Source organism: Aptenodytes patagonicus, chromosome 15 (genome assembly GCF_965638725.1).
Source record: "Aptenodytes patagonicus chromosome 15, bAptPat1.pri.cur, whole genome shotgun sequence".
Classification (NCBI taxonomy): domain Eukaryota; kingdom Metazoa; phylum Chordata; class Aves; order Sphenisciformes; family Spheniscidae; genus Aptenodytes; species Aptenodytes patagonicus.
Genome location: NC_134963.1, coordinates 12,277,027 through 12,304,968, shown reverse-complemented (window position 1 = coordinate 12,304,968; position 27,942 = coordinate 12,277,027). Strand labels below are relative to the sequence as shown.

Below are 27,942 nucleotides of genomic sequence, written 5' to 3'. Positions count from 1 at the left end.
TAGTGAATGTACCTTGTTTTAAATGAGGTCTTTCATTCCTTTGCAGGTGGTCTTCCGCTCCACTTCTGCCATGGTTTATATTTTTATCCAGATGAGCTGTGAAATGTGGGATTTTGATATTTATGGTATGTAGGTAACGGACCTGCCTGACTGTGAACGTTGATGGCAGCAGCTATCCTTTCTGCCCCTACAAGAAAACTGCCCCTACTGTCTATTTCTGCTACTACTAGAAAACTAAAATATCCTGCCTTTGGTCTAGGCAGTGCTCTGAGATGCATTATGGCACCCTCTTAGATCCTCACGTGCAGTGCCACGCTTTTCTGTCTCCTGGGTATTCGATAATTTTCCTGTCCCTACTGTAGGGCCTGCGTATCATTATCGCAGTGATGAAATCAAGGGGGGCAACTGACTATGAACCTTGGAAAGGTTTTCTGTGGATATAAACATGTTTGGTGATGAGGGCAGATGCAAGCCTGTGTGAATCCTGAAACCAGAAATGTATGCAAGTCCTGTGCAAAGAGGACCTTGATGTTTTAGATTTCTCTTGACTTTGGCTTAGCGAGGAAGCAAAAACCTCGCCTTAGCCCAGGTAGAGTCAGCTAGAAGTATTAAAACTTTAGGCATTAAGAATGAGTCACTTATCTGTGTCATTGTCCTGTTTTTTTTCTGGCTTAATTCTTTAGCAAACCTCTTGCCACTTCCTTTGACCATGTGTTTAGGCATATGTAACTGGGCAACTATTCAAAACTGAGCAGGGGATCAGTTGTGCATACTATGCGTAAAAGATAGCACAGATGCTTTCCCAGCATGCTGCGAATGTGTTGGAAAAATGAATTTAAAGGTCAGATCCTTTTAACAGTAAGAGTCTTGTTTACATCCTCTGAAAGAGTCATGCTTTTTAATCTTTCTATCATCTTTGCTTTAGTGATATTAGCATTCATTATGCACACAGCTGCTCTGATTCTAATAAAAATAATTGTCCTAGAATCTTGGGGTTAAATATACCCCATAGGTGAAGTAATTGCTGTTATTTGATGCTTTGGAGATGTTTACTTTGCAGGGGACCTATACTTTGAGAAAGCTGTGAACGGTTTCCTTGCTGACCTCTTCACAAAATGGAAGGTAAATAGCTGCTTGAGTTCATCCTGTTCTGAAAGAATAAGACAATGCCATCTTAACGAGCCTATTGATGTGCCAGTTTGAGGAAGGCCCAGGCAGTGCTGAGATTTACAGGACTATGAGAGGTGGCTTCTGGGTATCAAAAGAGTGGTTACTGCAGGTCTGCATTAAATCATATATGTGCCAAGTGATCCCAATACTGATCTGTTGTATCTACTGTGTTTGCATCATATAATTTGTTTGTGTGGTGGCTCTGACTGGACTAAAGTCACTAAACGTGTGATATGGTTGGTTGTGCTTGTGCAGTAATGCACAAGTCTGTTTTACACAATTTTAGTTGTTCCAGGACTCGGTTCTGAATATTTCCCTGGTACAGTGTGTAATCTGTTTAGTGCTGCTATCTTTTAGCACGAGGGGCTTCTAGGTTGTAGTATATGGGCCACTGATGATGTGCAAGCTTCTTGAAAGTGAGCTGCTTCAAAAACAAAGCCTCACTACCTCTTATGGCTGAACAACCCAGAGCTGTCTCCTGTCTCAGTGCATGATCTGGCTCAGAGCCAGGTACAACTGCTGTTAGCAGTCCCGCAGCAGACTTCCGCTGACTGGAGAGAACCATACCAGTACTCAAAAAAGGCATATATAAAATCCGCAACCTAAATTGAAAGAATAGCTAGACAGGGCAAAAGAGTCTGAAATCCTAGATGTATAACATCTATACATAGTACAGCTCATAATGGTCCTGAATGTTAAGGAGACCAGGAGCATGCCCAACAGATTTGTCTCATTTTCATTGTGCTTTTTGTCCATTGGAGAGTTATTAGGAGCCCTGCATGACGTCTGTAAAACGCCTGTTTTGCTTTTAGTACTGCTATACCATGTTGGATATGGGCCTGAGCAGTGCCGGGGCTCACAAGGCTTTTCAAGCTTTTCCTTTCAAGGGGATGGCCAATGTGCTCTTTACAGCTTAATTCCATTGCATGCGTTAGCACTGTAATTGTTTAGCGAAGTTTTAATTTTTTATTTCTCTGGAATTGTTAGGGGCATCTTTCTAACAGTACAAATAAGAATATCAAATTGCCATGAGTATGTAGAAACAAATTGAGTCAACTGTCTTTATTTTTTAAACAGAGATCTTGTATCTTGGCAACTATAGAGAGGAGTTTCTATAGAGACTAGTGGAGAGTGCTCCTGTTAAATGTGATATAGCCTAGAAGCACAGAATCTAGAGGACAGACCATTATGTTATTTCATAGAGGCATATGCAGCACTCACACAGATATATTAATACAGCAGCCTACCTTTTTCTAGTTACCTTTGACCCTAGATGTGAGGGGAAAGAGCTTGTTGCTGTATGTGTATATACACAGTTTTCTACTGAATGTGACCCTTAAAGTTTTCTTTTTTCATCTGTTCTTCCTGGACAGGAGAAGAATTGCAGCCATGAAGTGACAGTTGTTCTATTTTCTAGAACATTTTACGAAGCAAAATCTATAGGTATGTAAATTCTGTATTTTCATGTTTCTATTTTTAAACCTATCTCCTTCTCTCTTGAAAGCTGGTCACAGGCTGCCAGTGACATTTTTTCCCCTATTTTTTCATGCCCATGTCCAAAGTATTCCCTACCAAGCGCAGTGGATACACAGCCATTCTTATGAAAGTACTGCAGTGAAACCTTACGTAGAAGAATATATGGCAAATTTTCCTCATCATACTCAAGCTGTCATATTGTTTTAAAAGCAATTTTAATATTGTGTAGGAGATCCGATATTTCTCAAAGGATTTTTTTTTTAATGGAAATAACAGCTCCTTACTAGAAAAGATGAGTCATTTCTATGCAAGAGCGTAGGATAATATGTGCTTTTGCTTCTGTTTCAGATGAGTTTCCTGAAACGCATCGTGCATCAATTCGGCAGGATCATGAGGGAAGATTTTATGAAGATTTTTACAAGTATGTCTTCCTCCCAGTTCTTTCACCTCTTGTCCCACAGTGTATGTGCAATTCATGTGGAGAATATCGAGTTACTAACAGTAGGACCTTGCAAGGAATTAAGATAGTGAAAAACATCTGTGTCTGAAATGGGCAGCAAATTGATGAGTAGTACCCATTCCATCTGTGAGTGCACACCCGTATTTGCTAAGTCAGTCTTCCATGTGCATGTGGATATTGTGTTGTCTGTGCTCTATTGGAAGTGCCAATAAACTTAAAAGTTCTGTAGTGTTGGGAGTTTTGCATAAGGCTTGGCTATTTTTCAGATCTTTACGTTCTTGGGTAGTTGAACAACAGATGGTGCCATTGCTGAAACCACAAGTGTTGCCAGTTAGGCACTGGAGCTCTTTGGCTGATGGTCACAACAGATGCAGCTGTTGAAGCTGTCATTTGATTCTGAACTTGGACTTGTTAATGATCTTACTGCTTTGCAGAACAGTGATGCTGTTTGACGTATAATTTTGGTCACCCATTTAGAAGTGAGAGATTATTCTGGCTGGGGATGTGCCCAGCTTTGTGTATGCATCTACACCTTAGTGATTGCTACAAGTATGCAGTAGTTCTAACGTGCTGCCTAGCAGAAGGAAGAAACACTCACCTTTTTGTGCATTCCTTTTTCTATAGTTTGTTCATCCCTTCTAACTTCCTCTTCATAGCTTCCTTTCATGATCCTCATTAAGTTGTGCTCTTTCTAGAGTTGTAGTTCAGAATGAGAGACGAGAAGAGTGGACCTCACTGCTTGTGACCATTAAAAAACTTTTCATCCAGTATCCTGTGTTGGTACGACTAGAGCAAGCAGGTACATGAGTCTTCCTTTTCCATGCTTTTACCCTTTTCTATCTTTTTTTTTTAAGATGTCTGTAAACTCTCTAGTTTCAGTTGGAGTCTGGTATTGTACTACTTAGTGCTCTCCTGGCTAGGCTATTTTGCTTGGGACTTTCTGTGAGACACACCAATACCAATTTTGCCTGTAATTTGTTGGAGTGATAGGATTTACTAGAAATGCAGTTTTATTTTTTATTGTTTTATTTTTAAAAAGCTAGTCTATACAGAGATAATTTTTTTTCTTTTTTTCCTTCTGAACACTTGTCCAGAGGGCTTTCCTCCAGGTTACAATTCTACCTCGGCACAAGGGAACTACCTGGAAGCCATAAATCTTTCATTCAATGGTAAGTTATGAACAATGGATAAAAATACACAGGGGAGGAACCATTAAAGCAGCTGCCCATAAATGGGTGTAGACATCTGTTGCCTGTTCCTTAACTCTGTGAAGAGGAGGGGAATATTAGGTGGTTAAGTTGCCTCAGAAGAAATTTTCTTGTGTTTCTCTGGAAAACCAGTGGCTCTCAAATAACTGAGTATTGGGTATTTCAGGCTTCAGGAACCATTTACAGGGCCTTGTTAGGATGAAACTACTTCTTCTAGCTGTGTATCTGTATGAGAACGTCTTGGAATAGAAGTTGGAATTTTAAATTACAGAAGCATTTCAAAATCAGGTTAGATCAAACGTGATTTAGGTGAAGCTGATCCATCTTTTTTAGCAGGGAGATGGATTTGATGGACTGGAAAGGCTCTCCAAAGTTCTGCTTTTTGTGATTCTGTACATCAGATGTCGTTCTGTCGCCTTAGTGGCTGTCTTGTTACTCCCATGGGAGGGAGCACAGGATGTTTTTTAAAATGATTAGTAATGGACTTCACCTTGTTGGGGTTTTTTTGGGTTTGGTTGGTTGGTTTGCAGGGTTTTTTTGAGATGTTTTGAGATGTTTTTTGAGGTGTTTTTGAGATGTTTTAAAGAAACACTAAGTGGATGAGAAAAATACTTCTTTTTATGTATCTGTTTCCCATCTTTTCTTCTCTTCTGCCCTAACTCCTCTCTCTCCTGTAGCTTTATAAACATTTATTGGTTGGTCAAGGCTGTATACAAGCCCTCTCATGCTTGCATGTGCTTTGTGGAAACTTGTTTAATACCACTGTTAATAGAGAGTCACCTCCCTTGCTCTGAAAAAAAACCATCCAGCATCTTTTTTCTTTTAAAGTGTTCCCTAATTCTTTCTCTTAGTGTTTGACAAGCATTACATAAACCGGAACTTTGATCGGACTGGCCAGATGTCTGTTGTTATCACACCTGGTGTGGGTGTATTTGAAGTTGATCGACTCCTTATGATTCTAACCAAACAGCGGATGATAGACAATGGTAAATAACTAGCGATACTGTGCAATATTTATGAAGGCAAACAGATATATTTGGAAAAGCTCTAGCCTTTTCTTGCTATGAAAAAGTATCTATTGTAACTTGTGTACTCTGGAAAGAGGGGTTACAGCTGGAAGACTTGTGTCTGCACTTCATATTGAAATGGGCAGATTTTCAGAGAACTTATAGGCATTTAATTTCTTTTGTTTGTGATAGAGAACTTCATCTGTCCATGCAGACCTTTCCCTTAAAGGATAATCTTGCATGACTTGCATTAGTTTAGAAGAAACATTTCTTATATCCCCAGTGGCACTGTTGGTTTGTAACCGTACCACGGGACTATTAACTAGCATTTTCAGTATAATTACATCTTAAAATCTGATATGAATATAAATTGGGCCTTCAGCTCAAATTGATGATCTGTTTTGGCTTAGCATATCAGTCCTGCTTGGTAGATAGCTGAACTCTACTGTTCTTTGTTTACAGGGATAGGTGTGGACTTGGTATGCATGGGAGAACAACCATTGCATGCTGTACCACTCTTTAAGGTAATGCATGCTTCTTTTCTCTTCTCTCTGCTCCTACTAGAAATGTTACTCATTTTGTGACTAACTAGACACAACTAATTGCTACACTTCTGAATTACTCTTACAGCTCCATAATCGCTGTGGACCTGGCGACTCCAGACTGGGTGATGACTACAATATTCCACACTGGATAAACCATAGGTAGGTGAACTCTATTAGCCTTTGCTGAACACTTCTGCTTTGCTTTCCTCTTAATAATCTGTTGAATTCTTTCTTCTGTCATTGTTTTTCTCTGCTCTCCTTGCAAAGCGAGGACATATATTATAATAGTCTTGCAGAACTAGGAGTGTTTTTGCAGAACTCATGGCATTAATGCAACCTATCAGAGATGACAGGCAATTTGCAGAGGAAAAGGCCTTGGTCTTAAGCTCTCTTTCCAGCTAACTTAGTTCTAGCCTTTAGCTATGCTCAAGGGAAGTCAGGAAGCTAAAGAAAAAATACAGTCACTTCAACTAGATTGGTTATTAGTGAAAACAAATACATCCCAAATGAAGTTACGAGTAGAGAAAATGTGGATGACATGGATAAATGTTGGAATAGTTGCAGAAAACACTGAGGCTCAGTGTTACATTGCTTCGCTCCAAGACATGGTAGGTTTCCTTTCTGCTTTCTCTTAAGTGTTCTGTGCCATAATACTTTCTCTTCTTTCCTTACACAGATCAGGGCTTAGGATGAAAACTACCTCCTCAGTCCTTGTTCTGGTGTAGGGTTATTTTTTTTTCTCTCTTGTAATACGTCATTTTATCTGCATGCATTAATTGACTGTCCTGACCATTTACCATTCATGGGTTGCTTATACCCAGTATTTTCGAGTGGCTGGAAGGCATCTGATCTTTGCCATGGATGAAAAAGGTGTTTGAAGGCTTATAAGACAGGATTTAAAAGATTCAGATGACAAGAAACAGATCTTAATGAGTAACTTATTTCAAATGGGAGGAGGTCTCTAGTTTTCAAGCAGCTGATGTGAGTCATTACTGTCATGTAAATTAGGGAAAGAGTTGTGTAAACCGCACAGTACTGTATAGACAGTGAAAGAGGAAGTGAACTGGGGAATGCAGATGTAAGCATATTAAGAAGAGGTCTAGACTGAGGCAGTATGGGAATCAAAGGCTGGTCTTTAAGGAAAGAGTAGCTTCTCTCAAGTTAACCATCCATCAGTGTTTTCCATATGTTGTCTTATGCAGAGAAAGGTATCCTCTTTTCTCTGTCTGATAGCTAGCTCAAATTCACGGGCTGTTTGCTGTGTAGCTAACCAACTATGTTCAATTCTTAGAAGACAGCTGAGCCACCCTGTTTTTCCTTTCAGTTTCTACACATCCAAAAGCCAGCTCCTGTGTAACAGCTTCACTCCACGGATCAAGCTGGCAGGAAGGAAAGTAGGTGTCTTTCTGATTTTTTTTTTTTTTTTTTTTTCTTACTAGCTTGTCAGATACCTTTTCTCAGCCAAGCATCAGAATCTTTCTAGCAAGTATTCCAACAGCTGTATTTAAGTTTGTGTTAAAAGACAGTGAAAGCAAAGCTGTAATGATTGTTGTAGGGATTGTGAATGAGGGACTAGTTTGTAGGTCTTTCCTTTCTAGGATGAAACTAGGTGAGAAATGTTTTAGCCATCATAGAAATTAGAGTTTCATTCTGTAATGAAGAACTCCATGGAGAGGAAGAAAGGTGTTGACAAAGTTGTGTTTTTTACACAGGTTTGTGACCAAGTATCAGTATTTAATACTACTGAAGTGGTCTGGCTGCCTCGCTGAGTCAGCAGAATAAACTTAAAGTCTGATGCTTGATCACACTGGGGGATATTTCCTTAGAACATGCTGACTGTCTCCCTTCTCTCTGTCTCTTCTCTTGCTCTCTCTTTTTTTCTTTTTTGTTTTTTTGGTCACTTCACACTTCCTTTGTTGGACCCACCAGCCGCTGACTGAGAAAGCAAAAAATAACCGAGATGCCTGTGAGTAGTTCTGTTCTGGAATGATCTATCCCACTGACTCCCAAACTAACAAACAGCTGTAGTAAGATAACGACACTTCAGCAAAAACACTACTGATGAGATGCGGGAAGGGACAGTTGTTGCAGAAAACCATCAAAACCACTTAGTCATTATCCGGGATGTTAATGTGCATACATCAGTTGCCTTCTTGGCAAATAACTAATACGGAGGGTCGAGTTTCTGTCCTGGCTGCTTGCCACCTGACTAGAGGAATAGATGGTGTCAGGCTGGTGTGCTAGCGGTACTGTTCATGAGCGTAGGACAGGAGGGCATTCACTGGCTTGGGATGTTGTCAGTGCTATGACCACAGAATTACAGTGGGAGAAGCCTGCATTCTTCTAATACCACCTTGTTTCAGGAAGGAGTACGTTCTAGAAGTAAGTCCATTCTTTCAAAGATGCTTTAAAATGTGCAATTCCCTTGTGAGGGAACTTGAGGCATCTGTTCATACAAGGATTAATTTGTTGATTATAACTTAATGTCTTGGATATATGGGGGAAAGATTATTAGGGCCTCAGCAGCCCTGATTCAGAGGCACTAACTTTGATAATTGAGCTGTCCAGCTGTTCTGCTCATGAGTCTTTTGTATATGATTTCTTTTGGAATAGATACTTTTCTTAGTGGTGAGAGTTGGATAGTTCTAACTTGCAGATCTTGAACATTCTTGAAAGAGGTTCCAGTGCTATATGATTTTTATTTCAGCATTAGGGGCTCCAAAAGATGCTGAGAATGCCCTGCCTATCCAGGTAGATTATGATGGCTATGATGCCCAGGTGTTCAGACTGCCAGGCCCATCCAGAGCCCAGCGCTGTACCACTTTCAGGTAAGAGGCTTGTGAGTGTACGAGTTCTAGAATAGCCATGTTATGGTGTATTTCTTGATGCATAAAACGCCTTGAGAAATACAAGGAGAATTAAGCTCCACATGCTTACAATTGAACAAAAAACTTTATCTGTAGCTAGTATTTATGGCTGGTTGTCTGGTATTTTACTTCTAAGATAGTGTGTGGGATCTAGGAAAAGGCATAAGTATACTTTTTCCTTACATCTTTAATTTTGTCTGAAGTAGAATGAGGCTAGTCTCCCTAGCTAAGTTCCTAGCAGATTTTGCAAGCTGGGTAGGAAAGTACTTGCACAATAGACTTGCACAGAGTTTTAGAAATAACATTAGTTTGATGTACTGCTTAGTAACTGGCGCTGAACGTAGAGTGGTGGGGAATCTTCCCTGAAAATTATGCCTTTCTGCATGAGAGAAGAAACAGAGAAGCTGAGTGCAGGTTCTCAAATATTCCATGGCCTTTCCTCTGAGAAGAAAGGCTGATTATCCTCAGGTCCTGGCCAAATTCATTGGACAACCTATAAATTTTAGTGCTTTTTCAGGAATATGGGATTGATGAACTTGTTTTGAAGTATTTTTTTGCTTTCCTTCTATCAGTAGTATTGCCTAAATCTGAGGAAGCTGTGCATGTGGACTCACTTGTTAATATGAGCAGCTTGTAGAAATCCATGCTGGAAGATGCCAGTACAATTTAACGTAGTTAATAATTCCAAGTAGTTTCCCTATAGATATGTGTTCCTAGCACTGTAGGCTCAGGTCTAGTATCTTCTAGACCACATCTATATTACCAGCTTGGTGTGGTGTCTGTAGAATTGCATAAAGAGTCGAGCATGCTCTTTTCACAGCCGTTCTGCTGGAAGCTTTTTAGCGTTCTGTTCTTCTATTGTATGATGCACAAAAGTATATAGTACCCACATAGTCAAAAAAATAGTGATAGCTTCCTTGTAGTCCTCTTCTTGAGTTCACCTATTGAATATTGAGTGTCTTACGTGACTTTGGCCTGTTCAAGCCCCTTGATAACCCAGGAATTAATCTCTTTTTCATATTACTGGATGTATCTGTTTATTTTCAGCAGGTCTGTGAGGGAGAGAGAAAGTCGTACCAGAAAGAGCTCTAGTTCCTATGACGTCTCATGCAGCCCTTCTCTGCAGAGCCGCGTGCTGCCCCCAGAGGAGGTGAGGAGCCAGGCTTCTGATGACAGCTCACTGGGCAAGATCTCCAACATCCTGATGATCCCACGGCCCCATCTGCACCAGTGTGAAGTCAGCAGCTCTTTGGGCTATACCAGCACCAGAGGTCAGCCTAAGGCAGATGGGAAAGTACCTTAGGTGGTGAGAGGGGAGAGAGAAGATGGAAGTTTGTGTTGGCTACTGCCAGGCCAGCACAGGGGAGATGGTGCTTATATTAGCATTCATGGTACACCTTTTCCGCAGCTCCAGCTATGACTGGGTGTGCATTCTCCCTTCATTATCCTTGTCCAATTCCATTGCTTTTTTTTTTATTGGCTTGTCCTAGATAGAAATGTCCTGACACTGATTTGCTCTTTTCCCTTGTCTATTGCCGCCTTTAATATTTGACTATTCTCCTGTGCCTGCCTGCAAATGTGGACATATACAAGTAACTTTTTGTTATCCAGGTCACCTATAATCTATCAAATGAGATTTGGCTTTAGTAGTGAGTCCTGGGGGACTCTGCTTATAACTTCTCTCTATGGGGATTTGTTGTCATTAAGAGTGACTTTCTGGATCCTTCCTTTTGGCAACGTACTGCTGAGCTATCTTGGTGTGTTAGCAGTGCTGACAGTCTCCTTTTCTTCCTTCCAACTTAATTTTGTTCTCTGACAGTATGCGGTATCTTCCACAAACCCAACTCAATTCTAGGTAAATTGTATTCCTCCTGCAATTGCTTGATCTCTAAAAATCTATCCCTGAAGGCTCTTTATGGTGGGTTGGGTTTTTTTTCATGTCATGCTGTATGACACCTTATACCATATTTATCCTGTTACAGGAATTGGATTTACTGGTGTGGAACTGCTATCACAGTGTACTTTGCATTACATTTACTTTTCATGTTTTCCCCTGCTGTCAGTTAATATACACTTTTTTTTTTTGGTATTTCTGTTACTCCTTTAGTTTGAAGGATAGTCTTGTGACCCAGCTGAAGGTGTATGTGCAACTGGATGGGGATGTGTGTGGAATAGGACTGGTGGGAAAGGAGAGTTGGAGTAATTGAGGTTTTTCACATGTTCTGGTTGGCAGTATAGAGTGGTAAATGAGACCCTTCTCTTTGGGATTTCCATTTGTTGAACAGAGTAATTGCTACTTAGTCATCTGGTTTATTTCTCTCTCCTATTTCTAAATAACCGCACTTCTGTTCTATGTTGAATAGTAATGACTAACTGCTAGCTTGCTGAGATCATGTCCCATGTCTTCTTGAAGTAATCCCTTATTTCTGTGGTCAAATCTGAATGTTACAGAAAAGCCATATGTTGCTCAGTTTTAGCTTCTGCTATGTCTTTAGTACTGATCCTGAAGTTTCTGGTGTGTCAGTCTTTTGATTTCTCAGGAATTCTCAAAGCTCTGAGTAATTCTTCATAGTTGACTTAGCAAGTGGTTTCTTTATGGCTTCATTTAGTATAAATGTACATAATATACAGCAATGTTGTAATGGCAGATGAAATAATATTCTTTCTTGTCTGGATTCTTGTTTATGTTGTAACTTGCAGACTGGATTGAAATTGCTTTCAGCTTCTCTCCCTGCCTACTCCTCACTCTCCTTATTCCCACTTACCCGGGGGAATCTTTATATCCCTAAGCAATTCATTCTCTTTTGCTTGGCTTCTGCGTGATGACACACTGACTTTAAGTTGTGTTTTCTAGATGTCCTTGAGAACATGCTGGAGTCTCAGCAACGTGACTCCAGTGCGCCTGGGAGGTTCCATGTTGGTAGTGCAGAATCCATGCTGCACATTCGGCCTGGGGGATATACACCCCAGCGAGCACTGATAAACCCGTTTGCCCCATCCCGCATGCCCATGAAACTTACATCTAACAGGAGGCGCTGGATGCACACTTTTCCTGTGGGTAAGTCTGTTTCATAGCATATTACGTTGCTGTTACTTTTTCCTAGTCCAAGCATTAACACAACAAGAGAACCAATGTGAACTCTGGCGTCTTGAAGTACTCTGCTCTGTAACAGAGGCTGAACTAAGTGTGGAGGCTTGATAAATCAGAGATCCTCTTTTTGAAAATGTTACCATCTATTGGCAAACTTGCAGCATCAGGTACTAGTAGATGGAGGCGGTTGAAGTGAATCATAACTATAATTTGGGTTGACTTTCAGGTGCTAAATTGTTCTCATTTGTTTAGCACCTTGTAAGTAGGCCCTCCAAAATGTTTAAAAGAATATTCTGTTTCGCTGGCTTCAGAGAAGATGCCAGAGGTTCAAGTCTTTGAAGATTTCGTAAATGTGCTTTCTTAATTCCCATTAGTTAGCATTGCCTGTGTTGTTGACAAAAGGAGGGTACAAGCAACTGTGGAATCAATGCAGATGTGGTGATTAATGATCAAACTGTAACTGTGTAGGTCCATCAGGAGAAGCTATCCAGATCCATCATCAAACCCGTCAGAATATGGCAGAAATGCAGGGCAGTGGGCAGCAGGATTTGACACATTCCTCTGCTGAGCTGCTGGAGCTGGCTTACCATGAGGCAACTGGCAGGTGAGGTCCTTAGGATGAACCTGTGTAACTTTGCATGAACATCTCTTTTCCGTAAAATTTTATATATGTTACAGTAAGGCAGTTATAGGTTGTGATCTTTAAGTTTAATAATATGTTGTGTCAGTGCCACATATGCAGTATATACTTTTATTTTGAGATATAAAGCTCTTTTGGCAAGGCTGGAGATGGCCTACCTCCCCTAATTTGGGGAAGGTGGTAGTTTATCACAGTTTACAGTGCACGGGCAATACAATGCATCATTCATGGAATTTTTCAAAATTGCCTTATAAAAGCCTGTATCTTTAATTCTTGACTTATTATCCCAATAGCTGTGACCTTCATCCCAGAATAGAACATTTTTAGCACAGGGCATAGCTTTGCCTCACAGTGACTGTTGAGCCATTTCAGTGCTATCCATTCAGTCCTGTCTTCCCCGTGTAAGAAATACAGCCATCATAAACATCAGGGATGGATTGCAAATGAAAGTACCTGTGTTCGTAAACTAGTTTTCTTCTAAAAAATAAGCTTTGGTCAGTGTTGGGAGTTTATACTGATCGTTGGCTCTGAGAAACGAAAAAGATCCCACTGTTACTGGATGTGGCATGGTTGCGGGGAGGCTCTTTTTACAGTGAGAGAAATTAGATCGTTCACTTCACCTAGGCCATTTTTCAAGCTGCACAGTTGTTCTCCAATCTCCAGATATTGTCTTACCCATTTTTTAATCTGATTATTCTTTTATTGACAACATTTTGCCCATGTTTTTCACTCATTATTAAATGTTGTTTACCAAAACCATTTTGGTAGCTTAGGCAACTTTAGAATTGCCAATAAGTTTGTTTCTTTCGTCATTAACTTTGGTATCTTTCCTGCTATGTGCTTCTTGCCTCTTGCATGCTTATAGAAATGTGTGTTGCATATTGTTTCTGGATGTCCAGGGTGAGTGAGGGCACTGCTGGTATCCTCTGCCTTTTTCATTTTCAGGGTTTTTTTTCCTGCTATCTTCAAGCAGTCGTTCAGGAAATTGCACTGCCTAATTATTCTTTCATGCTTTTTTTTTTTCCTTTTATAGGGAAATTGTTGTCCTATCTTATACTTTGCATTGTCCTTTAGAATACTCTAATCTCTTTGTGTTGCATAATTTTAATATGACATCATCCTCACCAACTTTGTTCCCTAGTTCTACTTAAAAAAAAAAAAAATTACTGCCTTTTTATTACTTCATAAGTACATCCTAGTGTGCTAAAGTATCTTGCCATTAACACCAATCTCTTGTGTCATATTCTTGATAATTCTTTTTCTTGATCTCTTTGTGGTCTCTGCGGATGACGTACTCATCCAAAGCAATTTGCTCAGTCTGGAATATTGGTTTTATAGACCATGAAATCAGATCTGTAAATAACTAGCTAAGTTTTATTTTGCTCCTGGGAGGTATATGAGTAGCTGGTTCTCCACTGTCCTGCAAAGATAGTGCACTGGTTATTGCTAGAGGCAAAGAACAAACAGTACGGACAGATATGGAATATCGTTACAGCCTTCCCTGTGCTGCTTTTGTGCCTGTTAGCATCTCTGCAAACATCATTAAGAGCATGGTTTCACCACTGGCTCAGCTGAGATGGCAGGCTGATTACTTGTTATTTGTTCTATCAGCTCTCGTTAAAAGCAAGGAATGGCATGAGCGAGGAAAGTTTGTATAACACAGGCTATTTTGTTTTTCTCCAGACATATCAGCTCTCGGCATCCAGGTGACAGTGCCTCTTTTCTGAGCTTCAGTGGAACAGAAGAGTACTCTAATGGTCTGGCTGGCAGCAACGGTGCAGGTAACAAAGCAATGACAGAGCATGGAGTTGGGAGAGAAGGCCCTTCCTTATTAGCAGCGACAAAGTAATAGAGCCAGAAGTCACGGAAGATGGGTGGGTGGACCAGGCATTACAAAGTAGAAAGAATCAATAATGGAAAAACAGTTTTCAACTTTGAGTGACCTGTTAATGCTCTTACTTGGACTTTTTGGCGGGTGGTAGTTTTTTGGGTTGGTTTGTTGGGTTTTTGGGTTTTTTGTTCTTGTTTAATGTGCCTCTACTTCTCTAGGTTTATCTTACAAACTTTAGTATAGAAAGATGCTCATTGTTTACATATTATAAGCTCTCAGGCAGTTGCTTAGTTCCATAATAACAAAGGACTGATGTCCAGACAGAAAAAATCACTAAATATGCACTGGTATTGTTCAGAAATTTTTTTCTGAGTGGGGTTGCCTTAAGGTGTCACCCTTTGGATTAAGAAACTTGTTTGAATAGATATATTTTACATGTACAAGCTGATGGAAAGAATAAAGTTTGGTTGTATCTAGGTTTTGAGAGAAGCTGTAAAAAAGCAGGTTTATTTTGCGTGGTAAGTTCTGGGATTCAGTGTTTTCTAGCATTTCTTTCAGAAAGCGCAGCATTTCTTTCTGCACTTTCTCCAGATTTTAAGCACTTTGAACATGGTGCTGCTTATACTAAATATTATTCACACAGCCCAAAATATTTCATCACATTTTTGAGAGAAGATGCATGTCTACTTTCAGTTGATGATTAGCACTGTCTTTTCTACGTTACCCAGACACCTGAATTAGTGGAAATCCTCAACATTTCTTTTGAGTCCTGTAAGTGGGACAACATGCCATACTAAGCATTCTGTTGTGGTGTCTGGTTTTTCACAACCTACCTTCTGATTTTATGGACGTGCTTTTTAGATAGGCACATGGAAAAAAAAATTGATCTTTTGGACTATAGCATTCAAGATTTCTGTTCTTTTTTCAAAACCAATTCAAAGATTATTTGATTATTTTTTTTTTTAATTCACCCTTCTGAATTACATTTGGATGAAAACGATTATGTTTTCCCCTGGGCTCATACCTTGAAGAGCCATAAAGAAGTTAGCAGACTTAATTTTCTTGTGTCTCTTGTCTTGTGTTCACATAGTCACATTAAAAGTGATTTTGTTCTGTTATTTCCTTCTGTGGATTTAATCTGAATACATTTAATTTTCTTGCTTTACTTTTTTTTTCCCTGCCTTCCAGATAGACTTTGTTTGTTCTCACAATTGCTAAACTGCATTTCAGCTGCTGGATATAGTTTGCACAACGTAGATGCAGAGCATATCCTGGCAATAAACATGCTTGCATTTTATAGAAGTCTTTTGTGTCTGTAGATTGGATATAAATCATGTATGTGGTGGAAGTTAATCTGTGTCTGTCTTTGTGAAAGTCATTATGAGCACCTTCCCTGACTAAACGCACTCAGCCATCTGTAGCTGCCACACTGTGACTCAGTGATTTGACTTCTGTTTCTCCCTTACGGTTTGAGTCACCTATGAAATGAAACAGTTTGGTTTTTTTTTTTTTACTTCCAAAAATGTGATTTCTCAGTGAGTCTGGTTCTCCTCTGCTGCCCACAGCATATTTTGCTGCAACATGGGCTTCACAGTGAAAAATTACCCCATCTATTTACACTGACATTCAGTATGTTGTCTCTATTGTCCAGCAGATGTTAGACGATAGTTCAGAGCAAATAAATCTTGTTGCAGTTCCCTAACTAGATGGCAGATGGCATCAGCGGAGTTGATGAAAGATGAATGCCAATTTGAGCCAGCTCCTCTACTGTTTTAATGGCATCATCATGGAAGCAGATAACCATCCTTTCTGTCAGTAAATGCTATTTAGAGTAAGCTATGATGTTGATACCAATTTCCTGGATAAATCTGCATAAGCTAGTTTTATAAAAATGGCTCCTTTTAAATGTTTGGAGGCTTCATGAAATTTGTATTTTGATAAATGACTTTTAAGCCAGCAATTTTTCTTGTCTCCTTAGCTGCTAGTTTCCTCTCATGTGCCACAACAACTGTTTATACAGCTACATGGTGAACCAGCTCAGGAAACTGATCCAAGTGAAGAGTAACTGGGGTTTTTCTTTGCCGTATGGATTGTTTCACTGTAACTACACAAATATTGATGCAACTACAGCAGACAGATGTGAAATGGGGACTAGGAAGAACTGGTCAAGGGGTACCATAGCATCATGTTGGCTTAGTGTTCACTGAGCTGTAGTTTTAGTATCTGTTTTCCAGGTTAATAGGCTGCTTAGAACAAATCCATTTGACAGTGAGAAAAATCATAGTGTCTTAAGTCCTTATCAAAACTTAAATATAAATTTTCATTAGTCTTAAGTCCCTTGTTAGCCTTTTTTTAGGTTAGTATAAACTGAATTTTGCTCAAAAACTGAGCATCTCTTCAATAGCTATCATTTTATCTTCTTTCACAATGAATAAAAAATTCCTTACTCTTCTTTCTTAGTGAAGTATGGACAAAGGTGTATCTTACAGGTTGAAACATAATGGATGTTGCTGCCTTTTCAGAACACGGTAGTTTTAAACAGTCTGTAATTAATATATTGGACCTATTTAGGGGCACTGAAGGCTTAATTAATACTTTTCAAATTTTTAGCCTGGCAAGGTATAAAAAGCTAGTTTGTATTTGCTGAATCAAGAAGATCAACTATTTGTTTTGTTTCTTACCCGCCCCCTGGCAGAGAGGTGAAATGTGTACTGGTAGTTTATGCCTAAAAATGTTGGAATTGGAGTAAATCTGTATCGGGATTTTCATAAATTACTTAGTCTTTAGAGTCTTAGATAATTAGTCTTATATATGGGTTCTGTTCTCCCACCAGGTGAAAGTCTGTTATAATTTCCTTTCTTGCTGCTCCCGTGTTTTATGAAATTCTTCCTCTTAACTTATCCCTTGTTCATAAAATGAGAAAACCAATAAAAAAGATTCTGTTTTGGGTACTGAATGTATTTAAAAGTACTTAGCTGCTGAGACCTTGAGATTAGCAAGCTAAATGATTACAGACGACTCTTCTTTTTTTGTTATTTGCTTTTTTATGGCATCTACTTTTCAGATGTGTTTCACCATTTTGGGGAGGTTGTTTTTACTTGGTTTTTAGCTACTGAACACTTCTAATAAGATGTTCGAATTTCATCCAAGATGTCTCTTTTTTTCCTCATTAGTTGGCTTTGTGTGTTTTTCTGCTGTGCAGAACCCTGAGTTCTTTCCAAGGAGGGAAATGCCATATTCTTAAAACATTTGCAGGCTTTTGATTTACTTTTATTTGAAATGAAAGTGAAGTGCATAATTGCTTAAAATAAAATACGTATTTCTTTCTTGTAGGGATGAACCTCAAAACTCAGAACAAGGATTCCTTGGAAGATGCTGTCTCTAACTCTCCAGATCCAAGTAAGCAGGAGAAAGGTTTGGAAAAGAGTTTGCACAAGTAGGAAGATAGGGAGGGAAAGGGCATGTACATATATAGAGGCATCAGGAGGTAGTAGGCAAGAAACTGAGGGGCCTACTTAACTTTTGGCAGTCGTTTATTTTGCCCTGCAGTAATTTGCAGGATCTCCCTGTACTGCGTGTCTCACTGATTGCAGTGCTATGTCTCTTAAGAATATGTGAAACTGGTTGTTGTATTACATCTCAAATTCTTTCCTTACCAGACACTATTATGCAAAAAGCTAAAGCTGCTGAACTCTTATCTGCCTCTCAATATGAGAGGTTTGCTTGGCACCAGCTAATTGAAGCAGAATTAGTACAGTCAGTTTCTGAATTTGGTACCGTTTACTGAGAAGTATCTGTCTTCATCGAGTACAGAAACAAGTGTGTGACTGCTTAAGAAAACATTTTCTTTATAGCAGTCTGTCCTGTATTACTTTCTTGTGCAGTGCTCCTGCCATTAATGTTAACATTTTTATAGTAAAATAGCTTCCTGTCTGTAAGACCTCTATGACAAGAAGTTAAGAATTAGTAGTTGGTCAAGTGCCTTGGTATAGATTGTTTGAGGCAGGTTAGAATGTAGTGCAGTAGTGAACTGATGATTTGATATAATTTAGTTAGCTTTTGCTTTTTAATGTCTAGTTTTAGATCTCTGTAATCTCAAAACTGCAACGTAACTCTAGGAAAGGGTGTGAGAAAGGATTGCTTTCCAAGTTACTGTTTTTCTGGTCTTCCCACCCCTCTGGATCTGTCTTCTGTTTTTATTACTGTAGAAATACTCCCTTTTCTGCTGTTGTACTATTCCAGAAAGTGGCTGGTCTGTCATTCTTTCTCTCCTCATTCCCAGCTCCTTCTGCAGTTGTCTAGGATGCAAAGCTGATCTGATTTTCTTGTTCAGACTTGGAATGTTGATCTGTTTTATTAATAATGAGTAACTGCACCTGACTTGCTGTAATTTTGGAAGAGCGGTGGCTATGTCAGCTCTAGCTTTCAATCAACAGGAAATTAAATGTATTAACTTTGAATGCCATTTGCATGATGGATTGAATTAGCATGTGCACTGCATTGTTTAACAAACTCTGTCTCTTTCTCTCCCTCCCTTCTTCCTGTCCTGCTTTCCTTTTCCCTTCCCATTCCACCCCCTTTTTGTCCCTGTTGACTTTATGCCAACTCCGTTTTTGTCCCTCATTCTTTCTAACTTTCCTCTTCACATGTTTCTTTCATCTTCCTCTGCACCCTGTTTTTTCATGGGTGACCATATATGCCCCTATTGTCTGCCCCCTCAATGATACAACGAGGCAGTTCTGACGCTGTCTGCTCCCCCCGTAGTGCCAGGCTTCTGTTGTACAGTTGGAGTGGACTGGAAATCTCTCACTACTCCGGCATGTCTCCCTCTTACCACGGACTACTTCCCTGACCGTCAGAGTCTGCAGAATGATTACACTGAGGGTTGCTATGATCTCCTCCCAGAAGCTGACATTGACAGGTTTGGCCAGCACCTTCTCTGTAAAGTAACTTGCATTGAATCAAAGTCCTTAAGGCGCAGTTGATGGAAGAGGAACACTTCGGAGACTGTACAAGAGAAAGATGAATTGCTAACATAGTTAGCAGCAGAATATTTAGATTTTTCTCTTTTCAGTGGTAACTTTGCGGCTTTTCTGATGTTACCATCTGACAGTATTGTGTTCTGTAGATTTGATGTTAGAAATTGTTTGTGTACAGAATTTTACATCTCTCTTGTTCTGTTGTGTTTCAATCAAAAAAATCAACCTCAGACTATCATCTTTGTTAATCTATTTTCTAGCAAGTATTTTGGAAACACTAAATGAGCAAATGCATGTGTACGCACAGCGTTTAAGATGCTTATCCTCACTTTCAGGAATATTTAGTTTAAAGAATCTTGGTGGAAAATTGTGTTAGTGGGATAAATAGAACTTCTCAGCTTGTCTTGGAGGTCTCTGGTAACTGTTCTTTAATAGGGTTGGTTTGGTTTGTTTTTTTCTGAAGCTGTCTCATCTTCTTAAACATTTTCCAAACTTTCCACAACTTGTAAGACATCAGAAAGACCTGTTCGTGTTGCTTCCTTATGGGAACAAAACAAAAATATTAGTCAGAGTGATTGAAATACATAGGAAATACCAGGATTAATGAAGAAACACCTAAAAGAAATGTCAAATGTCCCTTTATAGCAGGAAGGTGAAGTTCAGAGCAGAAGTAGTTGTAATAAGATGCCATAGTGATGTGTCTTTTAATCTTTCTCTGCTCTAGACTTCCTGCTGTGGGAGAGGGTGGAGCATTGCCTGCACACTTGCAGTTCTGAGCTCTGCTGAACACTTACAAACCGCACTGAGATTCTTTGCAAAATGCTGTAAAATTGATCATTGCTGAATTTATTGGAAGTTTAACACCTGTTGTAAGCAAATTTGTTACTAGTTGCAAAACTGCTTTCAAAGGCATTAATAGGTATTGACAGGCAGTTAATCATCACCTGTTTAAAATAGAAAGGTACCCATTTTCCTCTCCTGTTCCTGCAGGTTGGTTTTCACAGGCAGAGGGCCCACTTGCACAGAGCCCAGTGCAGGCATAAATCCTCAATTAGGAAAAGCGGAGCTAAAAATAGGCGTGTGGTCAGCTTCCTTATTCTAGTCTGCTTAACCTTTGTGTTCAGGAGAGATGAGGAAGGAGTGCAGATGACAGCCCAACAGGTGTTTGAGGAGTTTATTTGTCAGCGTCTCATGCAAGGCTATCAAATAATTGTGCAATCCAAACCACAGAAACCAGCCACAACTGTGCCACCCCCGCTCAGCAGCAGTCCCCTTTACAGTCGAGGTGAGTGACTTTGTATTGACAATTCAGTCTTGTCTTTCTCTCCTTCTGCCAATCCCAGTAACCTCTATGAATCGGGCACAGATGCTCATTGAAGCCCTCTGTGCTTTTTTCTTTCTTTTTTTTATTGTTGTTGTTATATGAAAATCTTTGGGAGAGAGCCTGATCTGGGGCAGCAGAAACAACTCAGCTGCACCATGAAGGGACAGGTGCAGGATTTTTGAACTGTAATAAGAAACTGGCCTCGTATTCATGATGGTGAACTCATGAACGGAACTTGAGTGCCGTTTGGGTGAATACATCTTAAACACAATTCACATGGTGACTGCGGGGCAGGCACATCTCTAGAAGAAGACAGACCCAAAGCTCCCAAATGTATGTATATAGAAGCAGTTTCCTAACTCTAAAATAGCTGTGAAGGTCCTAGGTAGACAGGTAAAGCTTCATTGTCCTGAAACCATGAGTCAGCTAAACCTAGTTAAATCCCAGAGGACTGGAGTGGGTTAAGAGGGTATCATATTCCTTTGAGGGAATCTGACTTACTGTTTGACTGCTGACTTTTTTCCTGGATATTCTCTAGACAAGTCAGCACGAGACAGTCAATGTTCATAGAGCAGGGAATATGCATGAATAGGATATGGTTGTTAATTCACTCGTTTGGGAATGAACAGCAAGGCTGCTTTGGCAGAATGCTTAAGTGGTTAGTTCCAGGAATGAAGCACAGAGAGGAAGCGAAAGTGGAGCCCAGCTTTACCATCATACCCACCAGTTTCTCAGCACTTCATATTGTCTGTTCTCTAGTTGTCCTTACTAGAGAAGATCTGTATTGGTGGTGTATGAATTGTGAATGCCCTTCTTTGGTTGTGATACTAGCAAATCCTAACTGTAAGAACAAAAGGCTCATTGTGCATATGTTCTTTAAAAAGGTGGCCTGAAAGATGGCTTTTAGTTTGTCTTGAGTTTAGAAGCCCAATTCTGGAGTCGCTTTCTATAGGTACAGTTTGTTGACAAAGTTCTGACAATTGCAGTAAGCTGACAGAGGGTGTGTTTTGCTTTTTACAATTAGGTCTTGTATCAAGAAATCGACCTGAGGAAGAGGATCAGTACTGGCTGAGTATGGGCCGTACTTTCCACAAAGTAACATTAAAAGACAAAATAATTACTGTGACTCGATACCTGCCAAAGTGAGTATCTCTCTGGTCGAGCAGTTTGCTATCAATGTTCGGATGAACATGTTTTTCCAGCTGCCTGTACTTGCTTGAAAGAACATACTGTAGAACCTTCTTTCTCTTTAGGAGAAGGAAGAGAAGCACTGCTATTGATGACGCTGAGATTAATGTTTGCGTTTTCTCTTTTAGGTATCCATATGAATCTGCTCAGATAAACTACACTTACAGCTTGTGCCCCTCACACTCTGACTCCGAGTTTGTCTCTTGCTGGGTAGAATTTTCCCATGAGAGACTAGAAGAGTACAAGTGGAATTACTTGGATCAGTATATCTGCTCTGCTGGCTCTGAGGATTTCAGGTGAGATCTCCTTTTCCATCCAGACTGTTCTGTATCCTAATTGCCTCTTTTCCTTTTTGACCTAAAATTTCTTCAACGAGTTCAGCTCACAGAGCTCAGTACTCCAGGAGGAGTAACTGGCCTGCTTTCACTTGTATGGTGCTAGCAGCTGTTACCTTGTAGGAATCTTACTCGGTGTTGCTGTTGCATTATCTGATCTTTGATATGAAGTCTTGATCACAAAATTCAGCATGAACTATTTTTTTTTCCTCTGCGACAAATGCAAAGAAATACGATGGCATTTTGTGCCACACAGATGCTTTTCTTGGCTTCTTACTCATTTCTGGATCTGACTCAAAACTTCCATTTAGATCAAATCTGTTGGAGGCTTGCTTGAGTTCTAGGCTTAGCTTGACTGTAGTCCTACTCCTAAGCTATGTAGAGCAGGGCTTCTTATTAGCAATGTGAAACTATCTCCACTAGTATCAATAGCCTTTTTGATATCTTCTCTCAACAAAACCAGTCTTTCTTTATCTTTGTTTCTTTTCAGGTCTCAATCAAAATGCCTCCTACTCTAATGTGTACCTTTAAAATTCCTTTTTCTTTGCTTATTTTTAGAGAAAAAGCCTTTGTAGCCTATCTTTTACAGAAAAGAAAATATACCTCTATGATACAATTACTCTGAAGATAGCCTTGTTTTCTCTTCTGCATATCAATGTTTTAATACTTCCCAGTGATACTCATATTGCTGACCATCCCTTTGCATATCTGCTCTTTCTCATTCAGAGATAGCAGAATGAGATTGTCACTATACTCGCTGAAATTTACAGCACATAGATATGTATTTTATTTACTGTAAAATCCTTCGTAGGAAACTGTGCTGAACTCTGTCCTGTCTTCCATGTTCCTTCAGCCTTATTGAGTCACTGAAATTTTGGAGGACCCGCTTTCTGCTTCTGCCTGCCTGCATCAGTGCCACAAAGCGCATTATGGAAGGAGAAGTGCACTGCGATGTGTACGGTGACAAGCCCCGTTCTGATGAGGAGGAGTGGCAGCTCCTAGACGGATTTATTCGCTTTGTGGAGGGTTTGAACCGCATTCGTCGACGCCATCGATCTGATCGAATGATTCGAGTGAGTCAGCTTTTAGTTGGGTGAGAAGCTGAGTTTGAGTTTTATCTGAACCATCTAATGAAGCATTAGCAGAGAGACCCTGAGACAGTCCCAAGCAAGTTGGGGGGTTTATGTGTGTGTATGTGCAGGTTATCCATACATAAAGCACAGTGTTGACTGACGTACTATTTTGGATTTCAAACAGTATGGCCTTGTTAACACCTTGCTATTCTTGCACTAATTAAATTTACCTGGAACGGGTATCCCATGCTGCTGTGGCTGGAACCAGAATCAGAACAGTTAGCTCACTCAATGAGGAGCCAAGCTCTTCTGCATAGCATAGCCATGCCTTAGCCTGTTGGTGCTCTGTTTTTTTCTTGGCTGGTCTTCTCTTACCACAAGCCTGATGCCACCTCTTTGCAAATGTGCATTGCTTTGTGCTGTAGATATGGTTAGCCTGGACACGTTGTTGCACCTTGTGATGCAGATAATTGATAAAAAGGGATCTGTGAGGTAGTTAAGCTGGTAGCTTCTAGGCTGGGTTGGCTGTGTGCTGCAGACTTAGGAAAAGGATTGTGAAAAGAGAATCGTATGGGTGAATTCCTGATGAACAGTAGTTTTAAGAGGATGATAAGAAACTGGTTAGTGCGTATCAAATTCTCTTCCAGTTCACACACTGAATGGGGTAATTTATTTCAGAGCAAATCCACCTTTTCCAAAATAACATCCATTTTATGTTGAGAATAGCATCCACACAAGACACTAGGCTGTTCCATTTCTTTTGTACCTATGGTTTAACTCCCTTTTTAAAGCATACCTGATAAAGCCCTGCTGACATGAGGTGGTGTGTTCTTGCTTACTGGTTAAGCCTAGCTTGACTACGTCTGTGCTTTCATTTTTCTTTGTTAGAAAGGGTCTGCCATGAAAGGCTTGCAGATTGCTGGTCCAATTCCCACTCACTCTCTGGAGCAGCCTGGGCCTCCCATTGGGAAGAAAGGAACCTCAGCACTCTCAGCTCTGCTGCAGATGGAAGCCAGTCAGAAGTGAGTCTCTACAACTAGGCTGTGTGAAGAGCAGTAGAACATCCTTCCTACGTATTCCACCTGGGCTGGCTAAAGCAGATTTGGGGAACTTTGCCTGAAAAAAAGGGATGTGGGATCCTGCTGCTTTAGTATCCTTGTGGCAGGGCTGGGGAAATACTGGGCTTTTCCAGTCACTTTCTTGTATTATGTTTCCATTAATAGAATGAATACCAAAGACTAGAAAGGAACGTGGAGACTAGAGAAGTGAATGTCCAGTAATTTAGGAGCATCTTTTTAAGTAGCATCTCAGTCCATTACACATCAGATTTGTCATCTATTTGTGATTTGCCAGTACAGTTGTGTTCACATAAGAAGAGCTTAACTGGGACATAAATGTACACAAGTACACCACATCAGTTGAGTGGTCTCAGTATAAACATTGGGTAACAAATACAGCCTAAAGAAAATAGCTTGTTTGCACTGATAACATCTATTAAAATACCTGTGAAACTTCTGAGGTTCTTTTTCAGTATTGATCTAGAATGGTTCAAAGAAACTCAAGGGTACTAATACCAGATATGCTGTAAACACAATTTAAAACATTGTTGCTGTTAAATATGTAAGGGATTTTAATATTTTTTTTTAATGATAAAGTAGTATTACACATGCATAATAAAACTGAGTAAGTTAAAATTGTTTATGTCAGGTAAAAATACTTACAGAACGTTGGATTGACTCTGCTTCAGAGTGTGTGAAAGCAAATGTCTGAAAATACAGTAGTACCCCTCTGCAACAGTTGCCTTCAGGTGGAAGCTGACACAGAGTATGTTTGAACAAACTCTGGATTCCTTCCTTTTGTTTTAGGACACTAGGGGAGCAGCAAGCAGCAATGCTTTCTGGGAAGAGCTCTGGACAGCCTTCGGAGAGTGGGAGCATTGCTATCACACCCACCTATATGGATAGCCCTCGTAAGGTAAAGACTGTCTGGTCTTTCTTTAGCTACTGTTTTTACATAAGAATTTCTCAAATAATAGAAGATTATTCCTCTAAACACATGGCTATGTGATACCACATCTTACTCCCTAATTCAGCCAGAACTGGTCCTGTACCGGGAATGCCCTTAAGCCTTTGTGTGCAAAGGCATAAGAAGAGGTTGGGGCACAACCATCCTTGAATTCTTTAACGCTGTGACAATGAGATGGAATCCCTGGGATGCTATCTCAGTGTGTTTTGCTAATTTAAGTGGTATTTGTTAATTAGTCTATTTCCTTTTCCAGTAGCACGTTTCATTTCAGTCAGGGTTTGATTTTTAGATTTAGTAGTACAGTGCTGCCTGCATCTATATGAAGGCTGTATTTAAGAGCAAAATCAAGCTCTAGACAGTGACCGTGTGAAGCTTCAGTGGAATTTTAACACCAGGAACTCCAGTCACTTGCATCTGCTTAGAGGAGAGGATGTGTTCCTGAGTAATGATTTAGATGTTATTCCTTCACTGGCTGGACTCCAGGCTGGAGAAAACTGTCTTCCTGGAGCTCTCTTCAGACACTTAAAAGACTGTGCTATCCCTCAGCCTTCCTGTCAACTGTCCTGTGAGTGCCAGGAGAGCAGAAATTCCACCTCTAAGTCCAACCAGAAATATTTGATTACTTTTCTGTATTGTGGCATGAAGGTCTTTCAGCAGAAGTAATAAGGAACTGAACGAAGATACAGCACTTGTGTGACCTGCCTTTGGGTTCAACAGTTGAAGTATTGCAAAGAAAAGGTTCTCTGATTCCCCACTGTCAACTTGACCATCTCTTTCAGTAGTTTTCTCTTACTAGCATCTAGTGTTTCGACATCCACCCTTTTCTGCCACCACCAGGGACAAGCGTTGTGTTATTCTGGAGACCTGGATATTGCTAGTTGAAGTGATAGAGTAACTGCAATCATCTTAGTAATAGACACCTATTTGTAGAATGAGTGTGTTTCCAAAACACAGATGAGATTCTGGAGCAGGTCGTGCTAGGCTTGGAAAAAGTAGGTGCAGAAATTGACTTGAGGCATGTTTGCAAACTTCCGGATCATAATTCAGGCTTTGCATTCTCCTTATCTACCATTTTGGAAAACCAGCTTCATCAAACTTCCCTCTTTAAATACAGAAATTGTAAATGTCTCTTCCTACCAGTAAAACTGGTGAAAATTCCACATAGGACACAGGACAGAAGAATGTTGTGTCTGGTTGGTCTGCGTGGCAGAGGGAAAAAGGCAAAATTGGCTTCCTTAGCAATGGCACACTAGTGTGTTGGAAACAAAGTAGCAGACTTTGTGCTACCAGCAAATGCTAATAAGCAAATGCAATCTTGTGTAATTTTAAAAGTAACTATATTCAAAAGCCTCTCTGGAGGGCTAACTGGAGAATCTGGAAGAGTAAGTTATCAATTGAAAGACTACACTACAGTAGTAAACACCCCTATAAATAAGTACACGTAGAGACTGGGAGAGAAGCAATTGGGATCTCAAAATTGATGGTTCACGCTTGTTGGAAAGGTGCTGGTGGACAGGTAGCCTTATCATGAAACTTTATGCTCACTTGGAAACATCAGCAGGTGTGTGCCTTATGTTTCCAGGACAACACAACCCCTTTAGGGCTCACCAGCATGGATATGTCTATTGGCTGTCCGGAGACTTGCAACCAAAGTACTGACAAATTGTCACAGCTGTGTGCTCTGTCAGCAGCCAAGGGAGCAAGTGCTTTTCTAGGATGCTATTCGGCGCTGGAGTTATTCCAAAACAAAACTGAGCCACTGGCTGCACCTTTACTCTGGTTCAGAGTAGAACTGACAAGTCACTTCAGCCAGTTACTGGGCAATACAGTATGATTTTAACACAGTGAGTTAGCTTGATGCATAATCTGTTTGGGAAGTCTTTTCCCTTATGGATACAGGGTGCTTGGCTCTGCTTCTGCACTGCATAAATTGCCAACCGTACAACCCTGGCATTGATTCTTTCCAGAAAATGTTTTAGACGTACATACCAGGGTAAGCATCATCTTAACTGCAGGCTAGAGAAAATATTTTGCCTAGGGAACAGAATAAAGAATTGCAAATGGGGAATGAAAATCTAGTTGAGTTCCACTGCATTGTCTTATGTGATAAGAGAATCTTGACACATCTTTGAATAGCAGCCGGGGATAAATTCATCCAGGGTTTGCAAGTAGGCAGGGAACATAGCACAGGCAGTGTCTGTTTAATTTTGCATGAAGTATTAAACACAATGTTGGAAAGATCTTTGTGATGAATTTTTCTTCCCTTTCCTTTGCACCATACCAGGCCTGCATTTGAGAGGAAGAGTGTGCTTCCTGAAAAGAGCTTCTTTGCCTCTCCCTCTTTATCATTTGAATGACTGACAGACTAGGAAAAAAGCTGTCCTTGTTTGGATATTTGTCATTACACATGCAGTTCTACAGGTTTCTGTATCACTATTCAGCTTTGCATTTGGGATGGAAACCCATGTACTTTAGAGCTCAAGTCTTTCTCCTGTGAAGTGTGGAGGGAAGGCTGTAGTTTCAATTGGCTTCTGATCAGTGTGGTTTTCAAAACTTTGGAAAAGCATCTGTGCTAAGGACGAGCAATGTTTTGTGTCAGAGAGAGAAAGTAAGGGTATGTGTGTGAGTAACTTCTGATGCTCTGCATTCTGCTGCATCTGATGTTTTGGGTCTGTTTGGGATTTGCATTCTCCTCATACTTTTTCTCTGTGGTCATTTCACAC

The 27,942-nt window shown here is 40.1% G+C and overlaps 1 protein-coding gene across 9 annotated transcripts in view; it reads left to right on the top strand.

Moving 5' to 3' along the window:
• Positions 1-27,942, top strand: part of DEPDC5 (DEP domain containing 5, GATOR1 subcomplex subunit) — a 48,713-nt gene that overhangs the window by 6,342 nt on the left and 14,429 nt on the right. For 4 of the 9 annotated variants that reach the window (XM_076353263.1, XM_076353260.1, XM_076353259.1 and 1 more), the window contains exons 9-32: positions 47-125; positions 1,061-1,122; positions 2,544-2,613; positions 2,995-3,067; positions 3,802-3,905; positions 4,201-4,275; positions 5,166-5,300; positions 5,784-5,845; positions 5,952-6,025; positions 7,191-7,260; positions 7,796-7,832; positions 8,574-8,694; positions 9,781-10,004; positions 11,588-11,791; positions 12,293-12,428; positions 14,148-14,245; positions 17,629-17,694; positions 19,033-19,216; positions 20,399-20,559; positions 21,623-21,740; positions 21,915-22,082; positions 22,975-23,194; positions 24,083-24,216; positions 25,060-25,168. In XM_076353263.1, coding sequence (XP_076209378.1) covers positions 47-125; positions 1,061-1,122; positions 2,544-2,613; positions 2,995-3,067; positions 3,802-3,905; positions 4,201-4,275; positions 5,166-5,300; positions 5,784-5,845; positions 5,952-6,025; positions 7,191-7,260; positions 7,796-7,832; positions 8,574-8,694; positions 9,781-10,004; positions 11,588-11,791; positions 12,293-12,428; positions 14,148-14,245; positions 17,629-17,694; positions 19,033-19,216; positions 20,399-20,559; positions 21,623-21,740; positions 21,915-22,082; positions 22,975-23,194; positions 24,083-24,216; positions 25,060-25,168 — 2,784 coding nt within the window. The remainder of the gene's footprint in view (positions 1-46; positions 126-1,060; positions 1,123-2,543; positions 2,614-2,994; positions 3,068-3,801; positions 3,906-4,200; positions 4,276-5,165; positions 5,301-5,783; positions 5,846-5,951; positions 6,026-7,190; positions 7,261-7,795; positions 7,833-8,573; positions 8,695-9,780; positions 10,005-11,587; positions 11,792-12,292; positions 12,429-14,147; positions 14,246-17,628; positions 17,695-19,032; positions 19,217-20,398; positions 20,560-21,622; positions 21,741-21,914; positions 22,083-22,974; positions 23,195-24,082; positions 24,217-25,059; positions 25,169-27,942) is intronic. The other 5 variants (XM_076353262.1, XM_076353258.1, XM_076353261.1 and 2 more) reach the window with 3 other exon arrangements.